The 24,632-nt window shown below is 54.4% G+C and overlaps 7 protein-coding genes across 7 annotated transcripts; 3 read left to right on the top strand and 4 right to left on the bottom strand.

Annotated features, from left to right (window-relative positions):
- Positions 1-367: 367 nt before the first annotated feature.
- J4E92_008260 (uncharacterized protein) lies at positions 368-892 on the top strand (the record flags this gene model as incomplete). The annotated part of the gene is made up of 2 exons (XM_051499613.1): positions 368-662; positions 714-892. 2 exons carry the CDS (start codon positions 368-370, stop codon positions 890-892), a joined length of 474 nt encoding a protein of 157 aa, XP_051349989.1.
- Positions 893-1,186: 294 nt separating this feature from the next.
- On the bottom strand, positions 1,187-3,268 carry J4E92_008261 (uncharacterized protein; the record flags this gene model as incomplete). Its single annotated transcript, XM_051499614.1, has 6 exons — positions 1,187-1,470; positions 1,540-1,926; positions 1,978-2,413; positions 2,463-2,921; positions 2,979-3,127; positions 3,229-3,268. 6 exons carry the CDS (start codon positions 3,266-3,268, stop codon positions 1,187-1,189), a joined length of 1,755 nt encoding a protein of 584 aa, XP_051349990.1.
- A 1,542-nt stretch (positions 3,269-4,810) lies between these two features.
- J4E92_008262 (uncharacterized protein) lies at positions 4,811-8,034 on the top strand (the record flags this gene model as incomplete). The annotated part of the gene is made up of 5 exons (XM_051499615.1): positions 4,811-5,105; positions 5,172-5,400; positions 5,500-5,606; positions 5,656-6,088; positions 6,576-8,034. 5 exons carry the CDS (start codon positions 4,811-4,813, stop codon positions 8,032-8,034), a joined length of 2,523 nt encoding a protein of 840 aa, XP_051349991.1.
- Positions 8,035-12,448: 4,414 nt separating this feature from the next.
- Positions 12,449-13,892, bottom strand: J4E92_008263 (uncharacterized protein; the record flags this gene model as incomplete). Its single annotated transcript, XM_051499616.1, has 2 exons — positions 12,449-12,751; positions 12,801-13,892. The coding sequence occupies 2 exons, from the start codon at positions 13,890-13,892 to the stop codon at positions 12,449-12,451; spliced, it is 1,395 nt and encodes a 464-aa protein (XP_051349992.1).
- Positions 13,893-16,680: 2,788 nt separating this feature from the next.
- J4E92_008264 (uncharacterized protein) lies at positions 16,681-17,595 on the bottom strand (the record flags this gene model as incomplete). Its single annotated transcript, XM_051499617.1, has 2 exons — positions 16,681-17,448; positions 17,500-17,595. The coding sequence occupies 2 exons, from the start codon at positions 17,593-17,595 to the stop codon at positions 16,681-16,683; spliced, it is 864 nt and encodes a 287-aa protein (XP_051349993.1).
- A 1,360-nt stretch (positions 17,596-18,955) lies between these two features.
- On the top strand, positions 18,956-19,591 carry J4E92_008265 (uncharacterized protein; the record flags this gene model as incomplete). The annotated part of the gene is made up of 1 exon (XM_051499618.1): positions 18,956-19,591. The coding sequence occupies one exon, from the start codon at positions 18,956-18,958 to the stop codon at positions 19,589-19,591; it is 636 nt and encodes a 211-aa protein (XP_051349994.1).
- A 340-nt stretch (positions 19,592-19,931) lies between these two features.
- Positions 19,932-22,790, bottom strand: J4E92_008266 (uncharacterized protein; the record flags this gene model as incomplete). The annotated part of the gene is made up of 2 exons (XM_051499619.1): positions 19,932-22,037; positions 22,086-22,790. The coding sequence occupies 2 exons, from the start codon at positions 22,788-22,790 to the stop codon at positions 19,932-19,934; spliced, it is 2,811 nt and encodes a 936-aa protein (XP_051349995.1).
- Between the last annotated feature and the right edge of the window lie 1,842 nt (positions 22,791-24,632).

Raw genomic sequence — 24,632 nt, forward strand, 5'->3', positions numbered from 1 at the left:
GCCTCGGGGCGCGGACTGGGGGTGATGGAGGTGGGTGGGTGAATGGGAATTAGGTTGGGGAGAGGAGGGTCGGAGGTGTCGTCGTAATAGAGTAAATAGTCAGGGTCGCTGCGCTGGCGACTTTCTCGTGGAGATGCAGGCGCGGGAAAGGGGGCAGCTAGGAAGCGAAAGCGCGCTAGTGGGAGGGCGGTAAGGCGCGACCTGCAAGCTCGGACTGGGGTCACGACATTTTACAACACCATCACCGGCATCGCCATTTCGCGGCCCTACGTAATCCCGTCGCAGCCAGTCACCCGCTGCAGTCATGGCACTCACCCGCCCGCTTCCTCCGCTTTGGCAGACGCTGCTGCCGGGCCTCAATGGCCCAATGCGGCCCATCCTCAACACGCCTTTCCTGCAACGCCTATCACAACCCTTCGGCGCAATCAACACACCATTCGGCGCACTCGCAATACCATCCCTATCACTCCCCTCAATACCATCACTATCCGATATCTGGGACGGCATACTCAACGCAGTGCCCAAGAAGAAGACCTCATACCGCAAGAAGCGCCAACGGTTCATGGCGGGCAAGGGACTGAAGGACATCACATCGCTCAACACATGTTCTGGGTGCGGAAGAGTCAAGCGCCTGCACATTCTGTGTCCCTACTGTGTGGATGGTACGACTGCCAATCCCCATTAGAAGGGCTATTCGCTAACAAGCACCCCAGCCATCAAGACCACCATCTTCGGCCAGCTCAACTGGGCCATCCGCCGACCGACCGACAAGCAAGCGAAGGTGATGAAGAGGGAAAAGCGCGAAGAAGCCCAGCGGATGCGGACGCTAGAGCCCGACCAGAGGAAGGCGAAGGAAGAGGCAGTAATGAAGCACACGGGCTGGAAGAGATGATGCGGGGTGGAGAAGTTGTGAAGGAGAACTACGTAGGCTGAAAGACATGGTGCGGGGAGGAGGAAGAAATCTCGAACGAGAGCAATGCCATGTAGTCTGGATGACTCTATCTGTAGCGCATAAAAGGCGCGGCTTAGGCGTTGGGGTTTTGTACAAGAAAGATGTAACAACATAACGGACAGGCGACTACGATATACACCACAAGCAAATGCACACTGGATCAAGCAATTCAAGGTGTCTTCAGCACCCAATTCTGTTGCACCAAAGTGTTCTATAATTACCCCCATCCATCCATTACCTCTTCTCACCCCCTGCCGGCGGCGGCGAACCAACCGTACTCCCCCTCCTACTCGCATCGCCCTTGCCCTCCGCTGCCTCCCTTTCCAAGAAATCCTGCCACAGTTCCGCCAACGACTCCTTATTGCTCGAGCTACTAGCCATGAGCATGGGGTCTGCGGCTGCGGCGCTCAGCGACGCCGTCGATGGCGTTCGTCTAAAGGGCGAGGAAAGGGGGATGCGCAGGCCGGTTGAGCTGGATGATGTGCCGGGGCGAGCGAGTCCTGCTTGCTCTTTTTGCTCTGGGTGGGGAGTTAGTTAGGTGGAAGGGATGGTTGGGGAGGGAGATGGAAGGGAGGGTGGGGACGTACCATCTGTCCAGCCCAGCAGCGCAGAGATGAGCTGCAGCGCCTCGAATTTCTTCGGATCACTCCGGTCTATACTCAAGAAATGCAAAAAGTAGTTTGTGATGATCTGTCGATCGACGTTGTCTTCCGGCCGTCCTTTTTTCAGTATCCTCAAAGCCTTGGTGAGATGTTCGTTGAGTGTTACCGCTTCGTGACGCAGTTTGCCGATTAACAAGTTCTTCTCCTTGACTTCCTTTTCGAAGGGGAGGGCGCGCTCGAGATCTTTTTGTGTCGACTCGAGTGTGGCTTTGGTGGCGTTGGACGCTGATTCCGCGGCTTGGACTTGTTTCCGCAGGTCGTTGATTTGTGATTCGTAGGTCTCGACGGACTTTTTGAGCTCGGCTTTTCGTACTATACATGGCCAATCAGCAAGATCTCTTTTCATAAGTGGACTGTACTCACGATTCTGTACTTCTTGCAGCGCCTTCTGCAGACCCTCCACAGCTTGATTATTGGTGTCCCTATCCCTGGCAGCCCGTTCGTACTCTTCCCGCATCGACTCCAGCTGATCCCGCAATTCAGCGTCTTTCTCAGCGAGGTTCTCGCGCAGAGATCGCTCGTTCATGGCCAACACTTCCCAGTCTTGCATGGCCTGTTTGGCGTTCTCGAACTCCTCCCTGGCGTATGCTTCCCGCGAAATCAGCTCATCGCGTTCCTTGATCCAGTTCTGTTGCGACAAAGTCGACCTGCTCCGTAGGGTCTCGATCTCGGACGCCTGGGCTTCCTTTTCTTGCCGTAGCTTTGCGAGCTCCTCGGTGAGGCTGTTGTTGTTCTCTTGTAGCTCGCGGGTTTGCTCCTCGAGCTCGGCGATTTGCGATTGGAACTCCTCGATTCTGGCCTGCATTGGGTCAGCACTCTGTCTGCTGCAAAGTCCTATGCAAACATACCGCATCGGCTTTTAACCGATCGCCCAGGCTGGTCTTGATCGTATTGACCCTGCCCAGCAAGTTCTTGTATTGTGTCTCAAAGTGCTCTTTGCCCTCGTTGGCCTCATCCAGCTCCTCCCTCAGACTCCGCATTTCCTCCTCATGATTCGCATGTGACTCGTCTGATGTCCCCGCGTTCTGCTTGTTCTGAACCTCCTCCAGACTCTTCCTCAGCTCCGTGACTTCCTGGCGTAGCGCATCGCGCTCCTTGGCTATCGCGTCTAAGCGTGCGCTGGTGTCTGAAGGGGGCGGCGGGGACGCGGAGATTCCTTGTTGCGAGCGTGAGCGTGCCAGTCCAAGCGCAATTGCGGACGAGATGCTGTGGTGTGGAGTCCCGTTTGTCTGCAGGGTCGGCGACAGCGGCGGTTGGTCGTCGTCTACGTCGTCGGCGTCTGGATCGGCTGAATGCGCGGCGGGCTTCTGCATTGACACCATTAGTACTCGTGGTTGTATAGAGGGCTCTCGTGGACCGCATACAGCCTGCTCGGCCTCATCCTCGGCGTCTTCGTCGTGATCCTCCGCGTCGCTTCTGGCGTGGTCCCCATTCACTTTGTCTGTGCCGTCCGCCTTGTTCGCAGCGGCGGCTTTCTTCTTGTTCTTCTTTTTCTGCGACTTGGACAAAGTGCCTGGCGTCGCCTGTTAGCCTGTAATTCTTCCGTGCTCCCACATGGGCCGCGACGTGAAAGCGGAGTTTACTGGCACCTCCGAGGGCTGCAAGCTCACCTACCACTCTGCTGTATGGGGTCCGATGTAGTGGGCGCAGACATCTTGAAATACGCGTAATGCAGTCGCTACCGCATCAAGAAGACTTGGTTTACGGGGGAAAGAGGCTCTGGGGGTTCTGGGGAAGCATTCGTGGATGTCTTGACTTGGCAATTCGTGTCCCGTTCTATGGTTTGTTTCGGCCCACGCGGTCCACGGGTGGCGTACGTCACTAGCCACATCTCACTACCGTTCCATCTTTAGACCGACGCATGCCACTGATACTCATCAACACGCGTGCGACGACTTGTCCATCGTTTCGATCACAAAGGAGACAAATTCTTTGTGCGCACTGCTTCACGACTCGAGCCATCAGCGACAGCGCGCCAACCTTCGCGGGGTAGCCGGGCCCTCCGACATCTCCTGCACTCCAGCTCAAACAAGCCAAGACCAACCACGTAATCATTTCGATCCTTCAGAACATGAACTACTACCGACCACTATTCTACTCGGCCATCACAATCGTGTATGCCTCGTTCACACTTCGAGTCCTCAGACTGGGTCTTCTCCCAAGAATGATAAGCCAGAAACGGAATCCAAAGGCCTCGTAAGAGGGCGTATCAGATATTCGAGAGAAGTCAGCAATTCTGTTACTCGAAAGCTCTTCAAGGAACTCCCATCACTCACTGCAACGTCAGTCGTCCACGACAACGGCTGCGGTCCCGGCGCAATGACCATGGCGATGATGGGAAGCAATCCCCCAACAGGTCTCAAGATTCACGCCACACACGTAAACCCCATGTTTCTCGCTCAGCTGCAAGCCAATCTCACCGACAAGCCCTCGTGGCCAGTCAAAGTCGAAACAATGGACGCATGCAACCTCACCTTTGCAGACAACACCTTTGACAGCGCCACGGGGATATGTGGGACGAGGTGCTCGACTCCATCGTGGACGAGTTGCCTCGTAACCAGTGGTTCAAGGTTGAAGGTGGGGTGAATAAGATAAGGATGGTTGCTGATGTTGCGATTGTTACGAAGAGAGGTTTGTGAGTGGTTTTCTGCTGTGTATACTCTCTGACAATCTAGATATGTACAAACAATACGGTATAAAGGCTCCGCTTTTCTGGTTATCGAGTGCGCCTGCTGTGGCTTTCCTATACTACACTTGCAGTCACTGGTATTCACTCCCACTGTCGTGGCGACCGTACCTTATCTTATTCTACGAAAGTCTTGTGAGTCCCTAGGGAAGGTAATGAGCTCATTTCTCAGGCTACCGAACTCACCAATACGGCCATATCAGTCTTTCACAAGACTGGTTCTACTTTTCCTATCTGAGAGTGATAAATGCACTTCTAGTGCAGATGCAGCCGGCCAAACCCCGCTCATCATCACGAGCACAAGTCCATGACTGTATATTGGCCAAAGCTTCTGCCAGGAACGTTTGCTCCTTTATCATCGCCTTCAGGCAGCACACGATAATCCGATGAGGCAATCGCGCTAGCAACGAGACTCTGCTTTGTCTGCGTATATAGATCCGCCCACTCTCCTGTTTCCCAGTCTACACATCGACTCTCAATCTACTCAGTTGTACCAAAACCTTGTACAATATGCAGCTCTTACTTCTCCTCCTCGCCGGTCTTTTTGCGACCCTGACCTCCGCATGCGGTTTTCCCTTCAACAACAATCGTCTCACCAACAGCTCCTTAGTCGACGACTTCATCGCCGACCTGGAAGTATCTGGACAGCTCGGCGATAATGGCGGCCAAGGCTGGATGTCAGTCATCAACCATCGGATTCCAGATAAAACGGTCTGGCCCGATCAGGGCCCCGAAAATGACCCATACGTTTGGATCGATTACTGCTATGCCACTGATAAGGACTACGACGCGTTCCACGACGTCGGTAAGTATCCCTACATGTCGCCTTCCACATCACGAATTCTGCGAGTACTAACTCTGTTTACCACAGTGGAGGAGGCAGCAAAAGAGTGGATGACCAAGTTGGGCAAGGGTAAAGACAATGGACATCGATTTGCTGGATTCCGTCACTATTACTACGACGACGACGAAGAGGGATTTTATCCACGTTGTGATGAGGATGACGAATGGAACGAATTCGTCCCCGAAGGTACACTTCTGATCAAGGAATCCTGGGATGAATCTGCTTCAGCAACTATTGGATTCATCCCAGAGACACAGTAAGTCGGTCATTGACAAGGATTATACTTCAACTGTCTATTATCAGGTTACTAACATCTTTTTCCTACTCCAAGAAATGAGAAACCCGATCGACACAGTTTGCTTCTTGTAGTGCGTCCTGCTGACTACGACTTATGGAAATGGGAGGTCGCTCATGAGCTGGGTCATGTTCTTGGCTTTGAACATGAGCATCAGAGGAAGGACCGTGAGCTTGTTCTGCTAGACAACTTTTCTATCCCGGCTAACAAGTTCAGGGGACGACCATGTCAACTTCGACTGCTCCAAACTCGAGGGCTACGAGACTGCCAAGAAGAAAGTGGAGACTGAGCCCGCGTGGAAGGGGAAAACGATTGAGGACGTCTGTGGATCCAACTGGTTGGGATACATGCACGGCCTCCATTTTGCAACCCCAACCGCGTACTGTACCGACATGGGTCTCGCAAAAGATAAAACGACACCGTTGGCACAGTACTCGGAAACGGCATACGACTTCGATTCTATCATGCACTACCCCTCTCGAGCGCACGCTGCAAATCAGCGAGGTGGCGTCAATGAGCTACCCCTTGTACGCTGGAAGAATGGACGTCCCGGTGACGGTTCGGGGCCGAACGATGAGAACGCACAGATCATTCCATGGTTTACGGCGATTTCGGATGGAGATAAGAGGGGCGTTCAGCACTATTATCCGTACGTGGGACCTACAGTTAATGATCAGGATCAAGATGTACAGGATGTGGGAGTATGGGATTAGCAAGACATCGGTGGTAGAGAAAGATGTCCGAACAGCAATATACCAAGGTCAGGTAGATTGTTAGACGTGTACACAGTTATACAGGTAGCTTCAATACATAGATGAACATTTCCTTTTCACGCACGTGCATATTGATGTGATGTCGGCGGTCGGTCGAAGGTCCCTGAAACCCTCTGACGTCGCCTGGACCCTGAGGCTAAAGTCGCCGGTTCCCCACATCGGGGCCGTTGCGGCAGGTACCACAATGACAGCACCACATCGCCGGAAACATCGTTCGGCATCCGAAAAAGAACCGTTAATACACACACGCAATACTAAGATGCGGCTCCTAATGTTAACTTGCAGAATTGAAGTTGCATGCAGATATAGACCTCGGTCACCGTGAAGAGCATCAGTCCATCTTCGACACATCTTGATTACCAGATTTACCCCCGACTCAACAGCAAAAGCTTCAGATCATCCACTAGCTATGGCGGTTTCGGTTGCACTCAATCTCGACTTATCGAGCCTCAACGTTAGCACCGGAAACGACGATACCAATGTTTCTAGCGACTTCTCGTACGGCTTCTCGCACGCGAACGGCACCAACGGCAACAATGCCAAACCCCTCCCAATCGTGATCGCAGGAGGCGGTTGCGTCGGCCTCTTTCTAGCTCTCCTCCTCGCACAGTCCGACATACCCAACAAGGTGGTCGTCATCGAACCGCAGCAGCCAGATCCTATGTCGACGCGCGCAATGGCACATCAACCGCCTACATATCCCATCTTATCCAAAGTCGAAGGACTGTTACCGGAGTTGGTGAAGACAGGAAGTTTGAGCTCAGGCCTCTGTTTTCGAACGAGTATCCAAAACGGCAGCAAAGTGATCGCAGAAAAAACATTCGACAACTCAGGCGAAGGCATGAAAGGAAAAGGACAACTCCTACTACCCCAGGGAAAATTCCAACAAATCCTCATGAAGCGACTCGCAGCCCTCGGTGACGAAAAGGCAGAAGTACGCCTCGGAACCAGCGTCACCTCCTTCAAATCAACACCCAGCAGCGTCACCGTGCAAATCACCCCGGAAGCCACCTCAACACAACTCGGGGACGAATCCCTCGAAGCCGCCTACTTAATCGACGCATCCGGCGCCCACTCCACCATCCGCAAAGACCTCTCCATCAGCCTCGAAGGCGAAACCCTCGACGCCCAACTCGTAGCCACAGACCTCCACTTCGACTTCCACGCCCACGGCTTCCACGACGCGAACTTCATCATGGATCCGCTTCACTACGGTCTCATTGGCCGCATCAATCACGCCTCCGCCACCGCGGATGGGAAACCCGCTTTATGGCGCGTGAGTTACGGGGTCCCGATTGGTGTGTCTGAGGAGGAGATTATGAGGACGCTGGATGAGAAGTTGGGGGTTATGATGCCGGATGGAGGACGGGATGGGCAGGGGGAGAAGGCGTATGAGGTTGTGAGGGTGGCGCCGTATAAAGCGCAACAGCGGCTTGTTCCGTCGTTGTATCATCACGAGGAGCGTGTTTGTCTTGTGGGGGATGCGGCGCATTTGACGAATCCGTATGCGGGACTTGGTTTGGCGTCTGGGATGGCGGATGCGTCTTCGCTCTCTGAGGTTCTCGTTCGGGTTCTTACTAGGAAGGCGCAGGATGATGAGAGATTGTTGAACGCTTGGTCGACGGCAAGGAGAGAGAGCTTTCTCAATGTTGTGGATAAGCCTTCGAGGATGGCGTATAAGCGGGTTAAGGCTGATGTCAGCAATGATGAGAAGATACAGGAGATGATGAGTAAGGACCCGCTTGTGGGTGCGTTGAAGAAGGGTATGCCTGTTCAGCCGCCGAGTTTAGAGACGAAGGGTGAGGAATTGGAGGGGTGGTGATGGCGAGGATGTTGATTATGCGTCATTATGGGTTTGTTGCAAAACTTCTTGCGAAGTATTGCCCTGAATTCATTATACATTAGACATGGCGTAATACGAGTTGCTCAAAGAATCATTCCCCAGCATACCATCCCCCCAAACGACTAACACCCGTAGGCAACACCTCGTCTTCAACCACCGAACTCGAAAGCTGCCCCCACAGATCCATCTCCCCATCCCAACTCCGCCCCTCTGCAGCAGGATAATCCTTCGGCGGAACAGGCGGCCTCTCATCCCCCCTCATCGTCGCAGTCGCCTTCTTCATCTTCGCATAAGCCAACCCCGCCACAGCCGCCGCATCCTGATCCGCCGTAAAATACTCCAGGTAATCCTGCAGCTGAGGAGTAAGATTACTCTCCGGATACCCCTCAACGCGTCCAGTAGTCGTCCTGTTCCATCCAAAGCTAGTAATATCTGGCAGCGCGCGAACTAGTCGCATCCACTCATGATAAATCCCCGGTCGTTGGAGTAGAGAGTAGACAACATTAGTATGTTTCCACTCCCTCACCCCCTTCCCCTCTTCCCCCATATGCCGCCCAACATGATCACACCTCTCCCCCCACTCGCTACTAAAATGAACGCAGAACCCACAGCCCCAGCCCGTCCTCGTCATGCGCCGCCGTCTCGCAGCCAGCGCATGAGCCTTTTTCCTGCCAGGCCCCACATCGGCGCAGGACGTGCATCGGTGGGCTTGGGCGTGGTGTTTCGTGTAGTCCTTCGCGAGGAAATATATGCACTCGCAGAGTCCACACACGAACATTTCGGGCCGCTCTTGGTAGGTTTCCTCGTGACGTTTCCAATCTGCTTTTGAGATGAAGGGGCGGGTGCAGATGGTGCAGAAGTAGGCGTGGGGTTTGGGGCAGAGGCGGGATTGTTTGTGTGCGGAGACGCAGGTTTTGAAGTAGTCTTTTAATTGCGGGGCTGGTTTCTTGGGGGACTTTGCTTCAATAGGGCGGTGGCAGGGCTCTTCTGTTGGGGTAGCGGCATAGAGAGGATGTTCGGCAGGCCCGTAGCACAAGAGATGTTCAGCCATGGAAAAGTGTTGATTCCTCGACATATCGGACGTGTTTGAATAACCTGATGTGGACGATGACATTGAGTCTCGAAGAGGGGTCTGCGCGAAGCTGCTGTTTCCCGACGATCGATAGCTTGACATTGCCGACGAGGAGCTCGAAGCGGAGAGGTGTTGCGACGATACGAAGGGCTGGCGTACGGTGTTTGCGGTCGGCCATTGTCGAGGAAGATGTTGCAGAGCCTCTGTTTTCGGGTCAGTCAAAGTACTACTCTAGGGCAATGGGAGTAATTTTCACATACCGATAGGGCTTTGTTGGTACTTATTGGCAATGTTTGGCTGATCCTCCATATAACCCCATGCTGAAAGCGCAGCGTGGAAGGGTTCGTTACCGAAATCATCAGTCGTATCGTATGTATACAGCGAGCCAGCGCTTGAATGTTCGTAAGCGCTCATGATGCAGAAGAGGAAAGGATGTACAAGAAAGAAATGTATTCAATGCGCGCTGCGCTAGTAGTTGAAGAACGTCGTCCTGACCAAAAAGCGAACGCCTCCATCGCCGGCTATATAACCCCAACCACATTCTCAGCCTCAGCTGCAGCGACCAGAAATGCAGCTAGCGTTGTGGAGGAGGCGTAGTTCACCTGAAACGCGGCGAACGCTGATGGCAGCCGTTTCATGGCCTGTCCGCGTTTCGAAACAACAGGCATCCAGAATGAGGGGTCGCGACGATTGGACCGAAAGTTCTAGTCGTGCAGAGACGTGCATATCTGTGTTCCCAAGGCTGTTGACCGGTTGCGATGAAAATATGCGCTGCGAGGGCGAGTGGTTGAAGCGAAAGGCTGAAACGGCGACCGGCGAATAGGCGGTGGTTTGCCAAGGAAGCGGGACCAGAAGCCATCCCAAATGTCCGACCGTATTTATAAGTTGCTGCAGTCCGAGATGCTGACGTGCATGTTCCCGAGGTACTTTGAGCGCCCAGAATACACTGGTAGTAACCAGGGTACTTCATCCGGTAAGCCTGGGTGAGTCTGCGAACCTTTTGTGACCTCGACGACCCATCTTCCTATCCACCTCCACCACCTACAAACGTCACAGTCGTCTCCTCGCCCACCTCACAGCCCGCCGCTGTCTTGTCCCATCGCCTCGGATACCTCCTCGCCTTGCTGTCGAGTCGCTGTCAAAACGTTGGGGTTCAACGTAGTCCTCAAACCTGTTTCGTAACGCTGCCTTTGCAGCCCAAAAGTCGTTCATCTCGCTGCCTATGCAGCCTAGTCGTCGTCGTTGTCCTCCTCCTCATCCTCCCCCTCACTGGAGCTTGGTTCAACAGGCGTGTGGCTCACGCTGTGGGAAATATCCCAAAAATGGTTCCATTTGTTCTTGATGTGCTCTTTGAGCACCGCTCCCTTGCACAGGAACTTCTTCCTGCTGTCGTCTAGCCACTTTCTGAAGGCCATTTGGGTTGGATAGTGGGATTGTTGTTGTGTTGTGGGTATGGTGTGTATGGTGGTGGTGGTGGTGATGGTGAGAGTTTGCCAAACGGAGCTGAAATAGCAAGCATGGCTGTAGCTACCAAATTTCCAATACAAGGTGACTGTAGATGCCATGTGGGCTTTAGTAAGCTTGGACCTTTGGAGACTTGCAAACCTATGAGCTGAAATGCCTTAATTGATGTGCTGGTTTGGTGATTTGGCGCTAGTGCGGCGGACTGGGAGCCCCCCCCCAATGCTCGGACATACTCAACACCAGATTCACAAATGCACTGCACCCACAACCCTCCCTGTCGATACTCACGTCGTTCTACCGCTACGGGAAGACACATGCCCAGCTCATGTGGTCCCCTGGGGCTGTTCTATCGCTTTGCACATCGCCGCAGAAGCTCGTGCTAACCTGCAGGCCTACCTCACACGGAGCTCTCTACGATGAAGCTGACATTGGCGACCTCCTGGTGCTCCCGAGAATCACGGCCTCTTACGTTCTCATTCCATACATGCAGCTGCTGGCGCAACTTGTGGCGGGGGACGAGGGTCGTGGGCCGCTCCAAGACCACTTTCTCTGTCGAACCTGGCATCGGCGACCTCCTGGCGACCACGGGAATCATGGCCTCTTCCATCTTCAACTCCTAAATGCAGCCGCTGGCGCTCCTTGCGGAGGCCGGCGAGGCTCGAGGGTGGCCTTGAGGATAGCCGCCTCAAGGCCGCTTTCTCCGCCGCCGAAGGCCCAGCTGCAGCCCACAGTAAGACCCCCAACCAACACCATGAAGACACTCACCTTACCCCCATTGACTACAGGCAGACTCGATGTCGCTCAGAACAGCTTCGCAGTTTGGAATTACCCCGCGGCGGAGAACCAACTGCCTACGTTCTTCGAGACCTCCGGCCGTCTCCCAGTTCCATGACCCCCGCAGCTCCGATTGAGACCACGAAGGCGGACAGGCAGCGCGACGTGGCCCTCATCCATACCTACCATCACACAGATAGAGCTCTCGGTCCTAAGATTGTACCGGCGATGGGACTGAGGGGCTGCCTCGAAGCGCGGAGAGTTCTTCCGTCGAGGACAAAGAATCGACACGGACAAAGAGCTCCGCGACCGCCCCTCCAACGACAGGAGAGTTACTTCTACAAGCGGCATCGTATGGATCCGCCTCGGCGATGCATGTTACTGCTCCGCTGATGACTACCTCGAATCTGGCGGCGTTGGTACTACCAGCCGCACACCTTTACCGATGCATCCGCGCATGCAACGGCGTCGCGAAGAGCCAGAGCCATACAGGCAAGCTTGCCTCTTGATGTGCACGATGGCAATCTCATTCGAAGGCATCACTCACCTGATGGCGACACTTACCGTGAAGACAGACAGATTCAGCGAACCGTCGCATGTCCTCAAGCACACAGCGCCGGGTCCGACAAGACAAAGCCTCCGATGGCGAGACCGCTCTGCTATACCTGTGGCCGGGATACTTCACATCTTGCGGATTTGCGCGACGACACAACAGCGACGACGGCCATAGCGACGAACAACTCCTCATACATCCGGATGGGCCACGATGCTGCTTCGCACCACAACATGCGGGCATGGGCTGCGATACAAGGGGCGCAACATATCGGGCTCTCGGCGTGGACGGCTCCTTAGACGACGGAAAGATAGACGCTTGCGCAATGCAAGCACGACAGGAAGTCAAGAGTTGGGTTCATATCTGCTCTTTCATACGGGTGTATCTTCTCCAGATTGCAGGAAGCGACCAAGTGGAGTATCCAGGGTTGTCGTACCAATGATGGCCAACTCTTACAACTTTGGTGGTCATCCCGACTCTTCAGACAACGCATGAGCCGTCTTGTCAGGCCAGATTGTTAACGTCAAGCTTCAACGCCTGAATAGTTCAGGTACAGGCAAGAGCTGCCTCAGTCGCTTTGCCGCAGCCACGACTCGATCGTCCTGGCTGTGTTCGCTCATCATCACGAAGTTCATTGAGGCCCAAACATTCTGCAACTTCATACCGACCAGCGCAGCCTGAAGTCTTATTTGACTATCTCGCGGAAGGCTGGAGTCCTCAAAATCCAAGCTCTTGATGACACCATGATGCACTTTCATCTGGAGGCCGATGTCGTCCTTGGGGTCGAGCACGAGGCTGAAGGCAGGGGTTTGCGACCACATCCAATCATCAGTCTATGGACGTTAGCATCGACAGCGAAATAATCAAGGGCTACGTGTGTACCTGTAGCTCGTCGTAGCCTTTCTGGATATCGGGGATGTTCAAGTGCTCTTCGCCGACAGTCTGCACGATGCTTGGGGTTCCCAGCTCAGCATACATTGACGCAAACTCCTCTTGCAGACGTTCCTGGAATGCTGACACGTCAAGACCGATGTTGGACACAGGCGAGCTGACACTCTCGACACCCTGGGCTTGTATGACGCTCTTCGCGGGAGATCGCAAGTAGTGGGGTATAATGTGCAGGTTCGGCGAACTCAGCAGCGTCGTCGCATGGTGCAAGGCGCGTTGACGTGTCAGCTTGTATGCTGAGCCGGAGACCTTCAGCGGTCGTGGTCCGCCTTCGTCGGTCGTGTAGGGCGTGCGATGCGTGTCTTCAGGGTCGGCCGTGTGCCTCTCGTGCCCTTGGTCGAGAACGATGTCGTGTCGCTCGTTGACTCTGGCGCGCTCGATGCCCAGCTTGCGCAAGGCGCGGACAACCATCTCGGCGTGCAAGTCGCGTGTGAAGTCGCCGCGGGGACATGTGATGCTCCAATTGAGGTTGCCCTCGTCATGGAAGACTGTACCTCCTCCGGAGCGGCGGCGCACAAGGTCGACCGTACCGATGCCCGGTGGCTCGCTGTCTTTGGCGTCGTGGGCCCCGCGGGCGGCGTTGAGGATGTCCAGATTGACCTCCGTCCACGGGTTCTGGTTCCGCCCGATGACGACGCACGGCCTGTTCACATAGAGAAACAGAACAGTGCTGTCGGCGGGGCTCTTGCGCAGGATGTGGTCTTCGATGGAGAGGTTGAGGTACGGGTCGCTGCTGCGGGACACATAGCACTGCAGCTTGTTGGCGGGGTCGGCGAGCTTCTCCGTGAAGGACGAGTATTGTCGAACCGTATCCCATGTCGTATATGGAATCGCTGAGCTTCTCCAAGAGCTACGCAGGGCGTCTTGTCGTCCGGGGAGGAGCAAACCGTTCGGGGCATATATTGTCCAGCCTGTCGAAAGCGTGCGGAAGCTGCGAGGAGCCGCATACGGATTGCGACTCGTGCATTCATGTCGTGAGCAGACGCGCTGAGCTTGCGATATGCTCAGACCCCTCGATGGCGCCATGACGATTGGGTCGATGTTGGTGTTGTGGACATGAAGTTGGCGAGGCGTTGAAGCCGCCAAAGGCCCCACGGCATGCCCGAACTAGCAAGCACCGCCGAGTGGCCCCAATCTTCCCAACGTCAAACCTCAAGGCTGCGATGGCAGTCTCTGCTACCACCACCTCCTAGGTATCTACGAGGCCTACGTATTCTTCCTGCATCGCTTCCATCATCGATGCGGAGGGTATTACTGCTTGCCATCTGATCTCACGCATTTTGCCCCTGATGACCCCGCATCGTGGGCTTGACACGGCTTCCTTGGATGTCGTTCAGGACCGCACATCTCCTGCATTGAGGATGGCATAGCTTCTGCAGCTCTTGCAAACTGACCTCCATCTTGTCCGGATCTCCTGGCGTCCATGATGCGCTGACATGGGTCAGATCATTTCATTCGTTCCTACGTCTTTCGTGAATGTTTCCCTTTGTCACTTCCAGCACGATGCTACTCCTCATCCACGTCACCCTTATTCTATATGTTCATCTCAAGTCTCCTCTCCTTTCCGATCCGACATGTTAAGGCGCCGCACTCTTTGACGGTCGTCGTCACCACGGTACCGCCCCCGCTCTGGATTGCGCCCTCACCACCAGGGCCCACACCACCATCACCGCCAGCTTCACCAAGGCGATACTCAACACCAGGATCATGTCGATTTTTCCCAAATTCTGATCCTCTTCTCGGGGATGCAAGTATCGTCGACCGGAGATATAAAGGGACCTGGAGTTGTATTCTTCCATCAAGTCATCCAGATCAAATAGCCCGGCGGTCAATCGCACTCTCACCTCAAGAGGGACACAAAAGCTAACGAGTTCGAATAGTATCACTACCTGCTATCCTTTCTTGCTTTATTCTTTTCTTGCGATTTCCTGCGGCCGCTATAGGGCTTATTCATTTCCTTAGAAAATCACAAAACCCTATCTGGCTCGCTTCGGCGGCACTTGGCTGGCTGCGTACCACACGACTTGGTAAGTCAACATTCCCTTCCAATTGACCGCTTCGGCTGTTCGATCTGGATGACTTGATATTCTTTTTTTGCTAATGTGTTATCCAGAATGTGACGTAGCCTTACTACATAGTTGGTAGTAAAGTCTTAACATGCTTTAGAGCCCTTCACCCGCTCGTATCTTCGCATTGCATTCTATCCTGCAGCACACTCGCTGCTTTATGTCTTTTTGTGCAGAAGGTATTCACACGCTGCCGAAGCTACACATACACGCTGCCTCCCTGAGCGTAATGCTGTTGCTCCCCCGCAAAAGGAGCAAACGCGTCATCGCCGCACAACAACAAAACCTCCGCTCCTGCCTACACGCCGCGTAACTGCTGGGAGCCACCCCCTCTCCTCACCATCAAGTTCAGCCCAAATCTCTTGAAGAGGAGAACCAGAAGTCCCTTCGCTACATAACCGCCGTATTCCAGCCATCATCCCATCAAAGTCCAAGAAAATAGCGTAGTGGTCCACTCCACTCCCTCCAACACCGCTCAACTCGCTCGTGTTCGAATCACGCTAACGACATCTTCCCAGCTCCCCCACCGGCCTAACCTCACCGGTCTTTGGATTTCGGGGCCTATCCCCGGTCACAGAAGTGTGATGCTAACCAGCGACAGAGTACGCTAACTTGCAGTGGAGGAATCGGGGGACATCACGACGTAAGTTACATCTTCTCCTTCGGCACATAACACGATACTACGCTATTTGAGATGGACATTCTTTTTTGCTGTTTGAAGGGTCTCAGGTTTTTGGTAGTTTGCATATCGCGGCGGTGGCGGCGGCCTAAGCTCCATGTGTAAGGACATCTCCCCTTCTCCTGCTAGGTCTGAGTGAAGACGACAATAGCAGAGAAGAGTCTGCTAGGAGTAGAGGCGCGTGCTCCATCTCATCTTTTTTGCAATATTGTTGTCTTAGCGAGTCGCAAATTCCTCTTCTCCCTCACCCTCTCCACCACCGACATCCCCTCCACACCAGCGCCAGCGCCAGCACACACCACACCATCTTGCCTACATCAACCCCCAGTCACGCACACACGTCCTCCTCAAGCCACCCACAAACCTACATACCACCTCCGCCGCTCCTCTCCCCATCTCCGCAACTCACCCCACCACCTACATACCCCCCACACCACCTCCGTCCGCCTCGCACCACCCAGCCAGGCGACCATGGACCCCAACGCGGTCCTCACGAACACGGAGGTGACGGAGACAACGGCGACAACCCAGGCCGGCAACACCACACAGAATGTGGCGGTGGTCCAGAGCGCGGCGACTACAACACAGATTGTAGAGACGGTCGAGGTCATCACGGTCACGCATACGACTACAAAGGTCACCAAGGTCATGACTACAACGATGAGATAGAGGATGTGGGTGCCAGGGTGGTCGATGGGCATACATTTGGGGGTTTGGAAAGTAGATGTATTCATTATATACACTACCGCATTGGAGTTTGAGGAGTTGAAATAGCGACGTCGGTCCTTGGGGGACTGTCTGCTTTGGCAGCAACAGCGACCAATTGGTCGACTGTAGCTTGTGTCGCGTCGGTTGTGGTTGGGAGAGGGACTGGTGGGGTAGAGGTTGTGTTTGTTGATGGCGTTCTTGCATGGTGGGGTTCATCTTCTTCGTCTCGGTCTATCGACTCCTCCCATTCCACGTCATCTTCTGCTGAGCTGGAAGCGTTTGCGCCTTCGGGTTTGCGGGCATGATAGAAGAATCTACGTAATTAGCAAATCTCGCTTCATAACATAATGGTGATGTCCACTTACACATCAGCATAAAAATGCCGGTCTTTCCTCTTGGCCTCCGCTCTGCACTCCGATAGGAAGACTTCCACTTCCTCTCTCGACCACTTTAGCACGCGGGTGAAGAGCCCTAGTGAACTACTCGGTAGCCAGTCCATTAGATCTTCATATACAAAGCGACCCAGCAGCTTGAACCTCGCGCCTTTTGCCCACTTCCCTACAGGCCACTTGTAGTTCTTGTAGTTAATACTTTTGAAGCCGGCATTACGAATCTGCGGCGTGAAGTGTCTTGGACTGGTGCCATCGAGACCAATCTTCTTAGCGGCATCGAGGAAGTACTCTGACCAGCGGATGAGCGGCGAGTTCTCAGCAGTTACGTCAGGGTCCATGCATCTAATGGGAAAGGCAAGGTCTTGGCATTCGAGATAGCCTCCTGGCTTGAGGTTGGCGTACGCCTGCGCGAAGAAACGGTCCCAGTCCTTGATGGCTGCGACCATGGCCCGCGTATGGATATAATCGAACTGATCGTGAAAGATCCAGTCTTGCTCGCAGTCATCGATTAGGAATTCACAGTTTGGAGGCACTTGAGCGGGTTGTATAGGGCTCAGATCCGTGCCAAGGACGCGAGCGGACGGATGCTCATCAGCGAACTCAATGGACCAGATGCCAGTTCCACATCCCACGTCGAGCACATTTTGCACATCTTTGGGGATAGGCGCTCGATAAAGTTTGCCGTCGAGTGTGAGTCTGAAGGCGTGGTGCTGTAGATCCAATCGGTCCGCTTCCACCTAGTGTCGGCATCAGCAACAGTCATGCTACTCCCACCGATAGTTGCACACCTCATCATTGGGTACAGGGTACTGTCCCTCGGCATACGCGTGATACCGTCTGCCGTTCTCGTAGCGAAAGTTGAAAACCGAAGACGTCGCCGACATGGTGTAAGACGACTGATTGTCACCGTAGGCAGAATCGCCAAAGTTGGAGTCGCGCTCGTCGCTCTGCCCTTCTGTATCTTCACTCTATTGTGACAGCTGTCAGTCGGGCGAGCTAATACAGCCAAGCTTTGGAACAGGGAACGCACGTCGATTTCGAGCGACGGACCGGAGCTGCTAGCCCCTTCAGCAGTAGAATCATCATGGGCGCTCCCGTTAGTGTCTGTCGAGCTGCTCGAGGCTGACATGTTGATTTTGTCTTTTCTGGGGTGGAGAGGGGCACGGCGGAGCGGTCATACTGGTGGCCTTGGGCTTCCTAACGGCGCTTTAGATGGATTGTGCGGTATCCAGCTCATTGGTAACCCAAGCGCAGACGATCAATGCTGCGTTGTTAGGTTCGCGTTTTTCAGGCGCCCCGGCCAATCGCATCCGGTGGATGTGTCGTCGGACGGAAGTTCCCAGGCCTTGCCATGTGCCGCGTCTTATTCATGGAGTATCTTGCAGGAATGGCACGTGGGATGGCGTGCATATTCCTTGGAGTTACCCCGTCGGAGTTGGCGAAGGCGGTGTCGGCGTACCCCGAGCGTACAATGGCCGCGCTATCCATAGACGCCTCCGAAGACCAACATCCGCGAGAGTGTTCTGGGGATTTTGAGTGTTTAGTTGATTGCATGCGCAAACATGTGACTGGATTCCGCTGCAAACTGATGCGGCCAGATACGACTGTAGCATCGGACATGAGCCTTGAGCGGTGGGTGTGGTGCAGGACGGGCTGCCGGGCGTAATCCCCGTGTTGGTGGCCGGCTGCGATTAGCCGACGTCGTCAGTGGCTGCTGCATGTCGCATCGAGCCGAATCCAGCATGTGACGATGGCTTCTATGTTGAAGATGGTGTTTTTAGAGACACAATCATCAGTATGGTGAGGTTTGTAGTTGGAAGACAGCAGATTGCCGGCGAATCAGCGCCAAGAAGTCGCGCTCGCGTCTCCACCCGCAAGGGGCGCCGATCAACGGCGGCCCTTCAACCGCTGCAAGAGCGTTAGGCATTTCCCGTCGCTAATCGACTTCGCATTGTCGCTATTGCATCAAATCACCAGGTTCCAGGGAGAAAAATCGCCGTAGCGTGGGTCGCAGCTTCCCCTTCTGAGCCCGTACAGGTCGCGATTCTCAACACGACATCCGAGACGCGTCTTCCTCGGCATCCGGGTCGGTCTGCGCGGACTCTGCCTGCCACTCCACAACTCACTCCGCCGACAGCTGGATCCAATTCATCCATCGCTATCCGATCGGATCGAGACTAATCTATTTCGAGTTTGGGGTTGAGCCTGCCTACGCGTCTTCACGTCACCAACCCGGCACTTGCCATGTCGCAACATCATCAAAACAGCTGGCGCCCTCGGCAACAGAACCGCGACTACAGAGCGCCCAAAGTGAGCAAGTGGCTAGATGAGAAACAGAAGGACGACGACCAGATAGCTCCAGATGGTGTTTCCGGATCAGCCAGCCATCTCGAGCGATGGGCTCTCATGACAGCGGACATGCCAGAGCACCCTCCTAAGCGTGCCAAAGCGCGAGACATGGAGGAAGAAGTCCGCGACCGCATTCACCGAAGATATCAGGGTCCAAAGCATCTTCCACCAGCGACTTCCCAGGACGACCCTGAGCCCATGGACGGTCACATGGTGATCGATCTTACAGGCGATGATGAGGTACTGCCCCAAGCCCTCGTGCCCAAAACAACCACAAAGCGCCCCCGCTCACCATCTCCGGTTCCCGACACACCGCGCGTCAATCTCAGTAGTGTAAGCTATATCCAGGCCGTCAAACGCCGGCGATCAAGATCACCATCGCCCAAGAGATCTGCTTACTCTGCGTTCAGCGCTCGAACATACGGTACAAAGGCGATGAGCATAGCAGAGTCTGACGAGGACTATGACTATTATCAGTCGAGTGAGTGGAGCTTCCCCAGTAGTGAAGATGAAGATGAGGAGATGGAATGATGGGTTTGGATGAGGCGCACAGAATATGATCACGAGCAAGCCGTTCAGCAGCCGATGGTTGGACGAAGGCATGAGAGAGGGGGTTTGAGCAGCGTTGCGCCGAAGTAGATGGGATCAAACAGTGAGTCTCATCCACACTGACCATGTCCAACACAGCATCACCGCTAAACCTCAATGTTGGTCACATGCAGATTTAACAACACGTGTACATTAGACTTTAAGAATTCTACCAAGGCCGTCATTTCAATATGTACTGGGTCGCAGTGCGTGAGTATTGTTGCTCGAGCTGACAAATTAACAAATAGACATTGGATTCCTCAAAACTTCGTTGAATTTTTGCTCAGCCCTGGAAGCTGCGAGGCGCTGTTGAGATGGACCTTGGCTTAGTCGCGTTCGCGCTCAAGGTCGAGACCCCTCCGACAGGTCCAACACCTGGCAATGGTTGGAAGGCAGCCTCATCGGGCCAGTTACCCAGAGAAGCCGGATCGCCACCAATACGAACCCACTTCGCATGCGAGGGTGTAGGTCCATCCAGAACAAACATCCTGTACCAGCCCACGGGAGCGATGTATGGGCCCTTCGGCGCCTTGACGGTGCATGACCGGCCTGAGCAAGACACGCTTGGGAACAAGATACGTGCGCCCATCGAACTTCCATGGGTACTGGACTCGGAACCAAGCAGCGACACCTTGATCGCGCCACCGGAGGATGAAGTCACAGTGAACGAGTAGTCTGCCTCCCAGATCCAATCAACTTGTGGCAAGTCGAAAGTAGGCTGCGCTGCGCCGGAGAGCAGATAAGGCGGAAGGAAGACCTCCAGACGGTGCTCCTGAGGATGCTTACCCTGATCTTGCGGGTCGGAGCCCGAGACCAGTACTCTTCCGTCATCCATGATGACAGCTTCGGAGTGGTACATACGTGCGATGGTAGTGTTGGCCATGACACTCATGCGCTTGCCTCGTGGCTTCCTGGAATCGTACAAGACAGCATTCAAGTTCGCCTGATCTGCAAGCCCAAAGCCTGCCTGTCCAATCTCAGCTCCGTTCAAGATCAGGTAAGTGCCATCTGGTAGCGTTGCCATGCAGGATATGACACGTCGAGAAGGCATCCTCTCGAGACTCCATTGGGCATTGGCAGTATCTGGTTCGATGCTGACACAGTTGTCAAGTCCCACGTTTGGCTGGGCTGATGCGCCACCGCAAATGAGGACCTCCAACGGCGCACTGTAGGGGTAGTACTGCGGAAGAAGGACTTGAGTACCCTCAAAGGGATATGTGCGGCCTCCTGTAGCATCGTTGACGGCAGCCGGTACCTTTGGCAGGATCTTGACCGTGTCCAAGCTGCGTTCATCAAGGATGCGTGCTTCGTTGTAGTACTGGATGAAGATACCACCAGATGGTAGCACGACCAAGAACGGGTACAGATTGTATGGGTCGGTATCTCTCAGGTACTGCGCTTCATACACAGGTCCGACCGTGGGCAAGATCTCCATGTTTGGCACTGGCGGGCCGTTCGAGCCATCTTGTCCGCCGACGATGAGCATCGAGCCATTAGCCATGACCATTCCTGTCGGGTACCAGCGACCCCTTTGGAGCTTGACGGTGTTAACATCTTCCTGCCAGTTGTTGGTACCGTTGACACCGGCCGAACCGTCTGGCCAGTAGATGCGGACGCCGAACAGGGAATCTGTCGACCATCCACCAATGTTGATCTGTCGGCCGGCGCGATCCGGCAGAGTCAGACCAGCAGCACAGAAGATGTCCGTCTTGATGCCGGTCAGCTCACGGAAGGCGTGGAAGATGTCGCCACCAATCGAAGGGTCGAATTCGTATGCACCGGTGGTGTTCGGCTCGCCTGTGCCGTGCTTCTCGAGGAAGGAGACCTTGCCGTTGACACCAGGCTGTGCGATCAGAGGAATGATGGGACCGCCGACCAAGAACTCGTAGCGTCCCGCCGCGGTGCCTTTAGGGTATTCCCATACGTACAATGGGTCACCCTCCCACTTGTACCAGCTGAGTCGGTTGCCTGCGCCGCAGAGCGCTTCAGGGTCACCGGGGCAAGCAATGCTACATTCAGACTCTGGGGCGGGCTTCGAGCCAATCTTCTCGATACCATCGAGGTCACCGCAGTAGCACTCTTCTCCGTACTCCATTCCGGCGGCCATGTAACCGAAGGCTTGGCATCGACTCAGACACCACTCCGGTGAGTTACCAGTCTGGTTCAACAGCTTGTGCGGGAAGACCTGGTTGCCGATGTCGGTGATACATCCTTGGTATTGCCAGTCGCTCACGTTCTGGGTGGGCGTTGGAACTTTGACGACTTTCAAGGGATCTTGGCTTGAGTAAATGCTCATTCGGTTAGGACCTCCGCACGTCTCGGCTTGGTTACCAGCACACTTTGTGTTGCACTCCGACTCGGAAGAAGCAGGCTTGCCGCCCATTCTCACCTACATGGATTAGCGATGGAAGAATCTGGATGTTTGGATTATACTAACAGCATTGTCACAAAAGCATTGGTAGCTGTACTCCATGGCTGCAATCTCATAGCCAGCTTTCGCGCATATACTGGTGCATGACGCAACGGTCATCTTCTGATCATCGGGTTGTTGGTAGTTGACGATGCGGAATCCGGGTCCATCGACATAGCAGCCTTTGTACTCGAAGCCTTCTGGGAGCCCAGTAGCAATGGGCGCTGCGCTGGAAGCTCCAGTAGCAGATGCTGTTGCAGAAGCGGTTGGTGTAGCTGTGGCCGAGGTCGAGGATTCACCACCGGTGTAGAAACGGAAGAATGTCAAGCGATCGGGACCGCCGCACATCTCTGTCTGGTTGCCATTGCATGCCATGTTGCACCCCTTCTCGCCGTCAGGCGCGGGGCCGCCATTGGCTCGAATTTGGTTGTCACAGAAACACTCGCCGGCATACTCAGTACCAGCCAGGACGAAACCTCCAGCTCGGCATGCAGCCTTGCACTTGTCGTTGGTCATACCACCAGTCACTCCCATTCCCACGGAGAGCGACCGGCCACCGACGTTATCCGTGTAACATCCTTCCGAATACCATCCTCTCTTCGGTTCCGGAGTTGTGGTATTGCTAGGGAGTTCTGGCGCCGCTGAACTCTGCGCGCTAGCGGAGCAAACCAGGGACAGTACCAGGAGATGCAGGCTAAATGGCAGCCGCCGCAGGGCATAAAGTTGCGCCATGTGTGGCGCAATGGGAAAGTGTCAAACGAGCGACAAAAGTATATTGAATCGACAAAAGTTCCGAGTGCAAGAAGGACGCACCGGCTGTTTAACAACACCCTGGGTATCGTATTCGCATCCCAGGCAAGACCATGTATATAAGCGTCTAGTATTCCTAACACCTCGACCGCCTCCCAGCCCAAGCCCTAACCGCGCCTGATCACACCGACGCCCACATCGCAGCCGCATTGTCTTCCAAGTCCGGTAGGTACATTGGCGACAGCCGGGGCTGCATGCGTACGGCGCCTCTTTGTCTGCACGTGTCAGCACGCGAGCTGCAACATTTCAATAGTCGACATGTAGACATTGCGGCTGACAGGCAAGAAAAAAAACAGGTCCAACATACGGCACCGCTATCAAGTTAGTACTCGCTTAGGCAGGTGTCCCGCTGCTTGGTATTACCGGATAAGTAAAGGCTCTTATCACGACCCAATCAGCACACGCATGACAGACGCAGCGTTAATTTATTTTCTCAGCAATTCTCCTATTGATTTCGTTTAAATCGGGCGCCATGCTTGCTGGCGGCCTTGCGAACTAGTCTGTGCGAGAAAACGAGGAAAGGAGGGTCTAACAGCCATGTCGCCCGTTGCACATGGCCCGTCGTTGGCCGACCGTGTCGCTGGGCAGAGAGCACATGGCGCGCCTAAACCAGCGGGACGATACGGAGAGAGGTCCGTAGCCCTACACACCCCCCGATCCTAGCCTCACGATGCAGCGATGTGCGATACGAGCCCGGGGATGAGTGCGCCGCTAAGAATAGTGCTCCGTACATGACACCAGGCTGCTTTGCCGCTCTTATGCCGCGCCTACACTACAACACCGTATCAGTATTATTGTGTTCTGGTCTAGCTGCAGCAACCTCGCACAATCGCTTTGTTACATCGTCGACATTGTTATACGTGGTCTTGTACCCTGGAGGAACGTGTTCGCAGCCCAATGCGACAGTATTGCTCGTCAAGCTACGGTACTCTCTAGTCTGCGCAATGCCACAAGAACTGCCAAGCCCAATCACCACGATATCCGCCCCCAAGCTTCCCGTTCGTAAGATGAAGCAACTCCAAAGTGGGCGCCCCATGGCTGATCGACCCCGGGCCGTGTGGGGAACATCCAAGAAAATCCTGCGAACAAGATATGCTGCCGTCGCCCGAGTCTAGCCATATTCTCACATTGTTAGTTCAGGTATTTACACCGGTGGGGTGTGGGTTCGACGGCAGTCTGGCCCAAGTGTTAGGTGGAGATTTTGGCGATGTCAAGATGTGCACTTGCTGCTTCCTGTCGCCCTGCAAGCCACCATGTACCTAGTTGTCAGCCTTGTGGTGGGTTGCGTGGCATGTGATGGGCAGGAGCTGAGTCATGCGCGCTTGTATGTCACTCATAAGGCGGTGTTGGCATGAGTGGGGTGTTGCTTCTATCGCGACCTAAGCTGTGAAGAGGAGGTGGGATGTATGCAGAATGCCCGCTTCGGTGTATTGGCATTTCGTATCTGCAGACATGTAGTCGGAGTGGAGAGTGGGATGAAGCGGTAGTTCAACACAGTTCGAAAGCAGGATAGCTTACATTCGCAGATACTGATGTCCCGTTGGGCTGACATAGACCTCGGGACGTAGTAGTAGCTGAACGCAGTGTCGAGCATGTCCGATAGTCCTCATTGGAGAAGTGTAGCTGACTGCAGAGAATCGATACATGTGCGGCTGTACCCTTGGCATATATCAAAGTATGTAGATCTGAATTAGGAAACTTGCAAGTCTGAGGGTGTAGACAGGATTGGTGAACTAGTGTATCGACAGCTGAAGCAACTGCAAG

This window comes from Alternaria infectoria (genome assembly GCF_024043175.1).
Source record: "Alternaria infectoria strain BMP 0036 chromosome Unknown scaffold_16, whole genome shotgun sequence".
NCBI classification, from domain to species: Eukaryota; Fungi; Ascomycota; class Dothideomycetes; order Pleosporales; family Pleosporaceae; genus Alternaria; species Alternaria infectoria.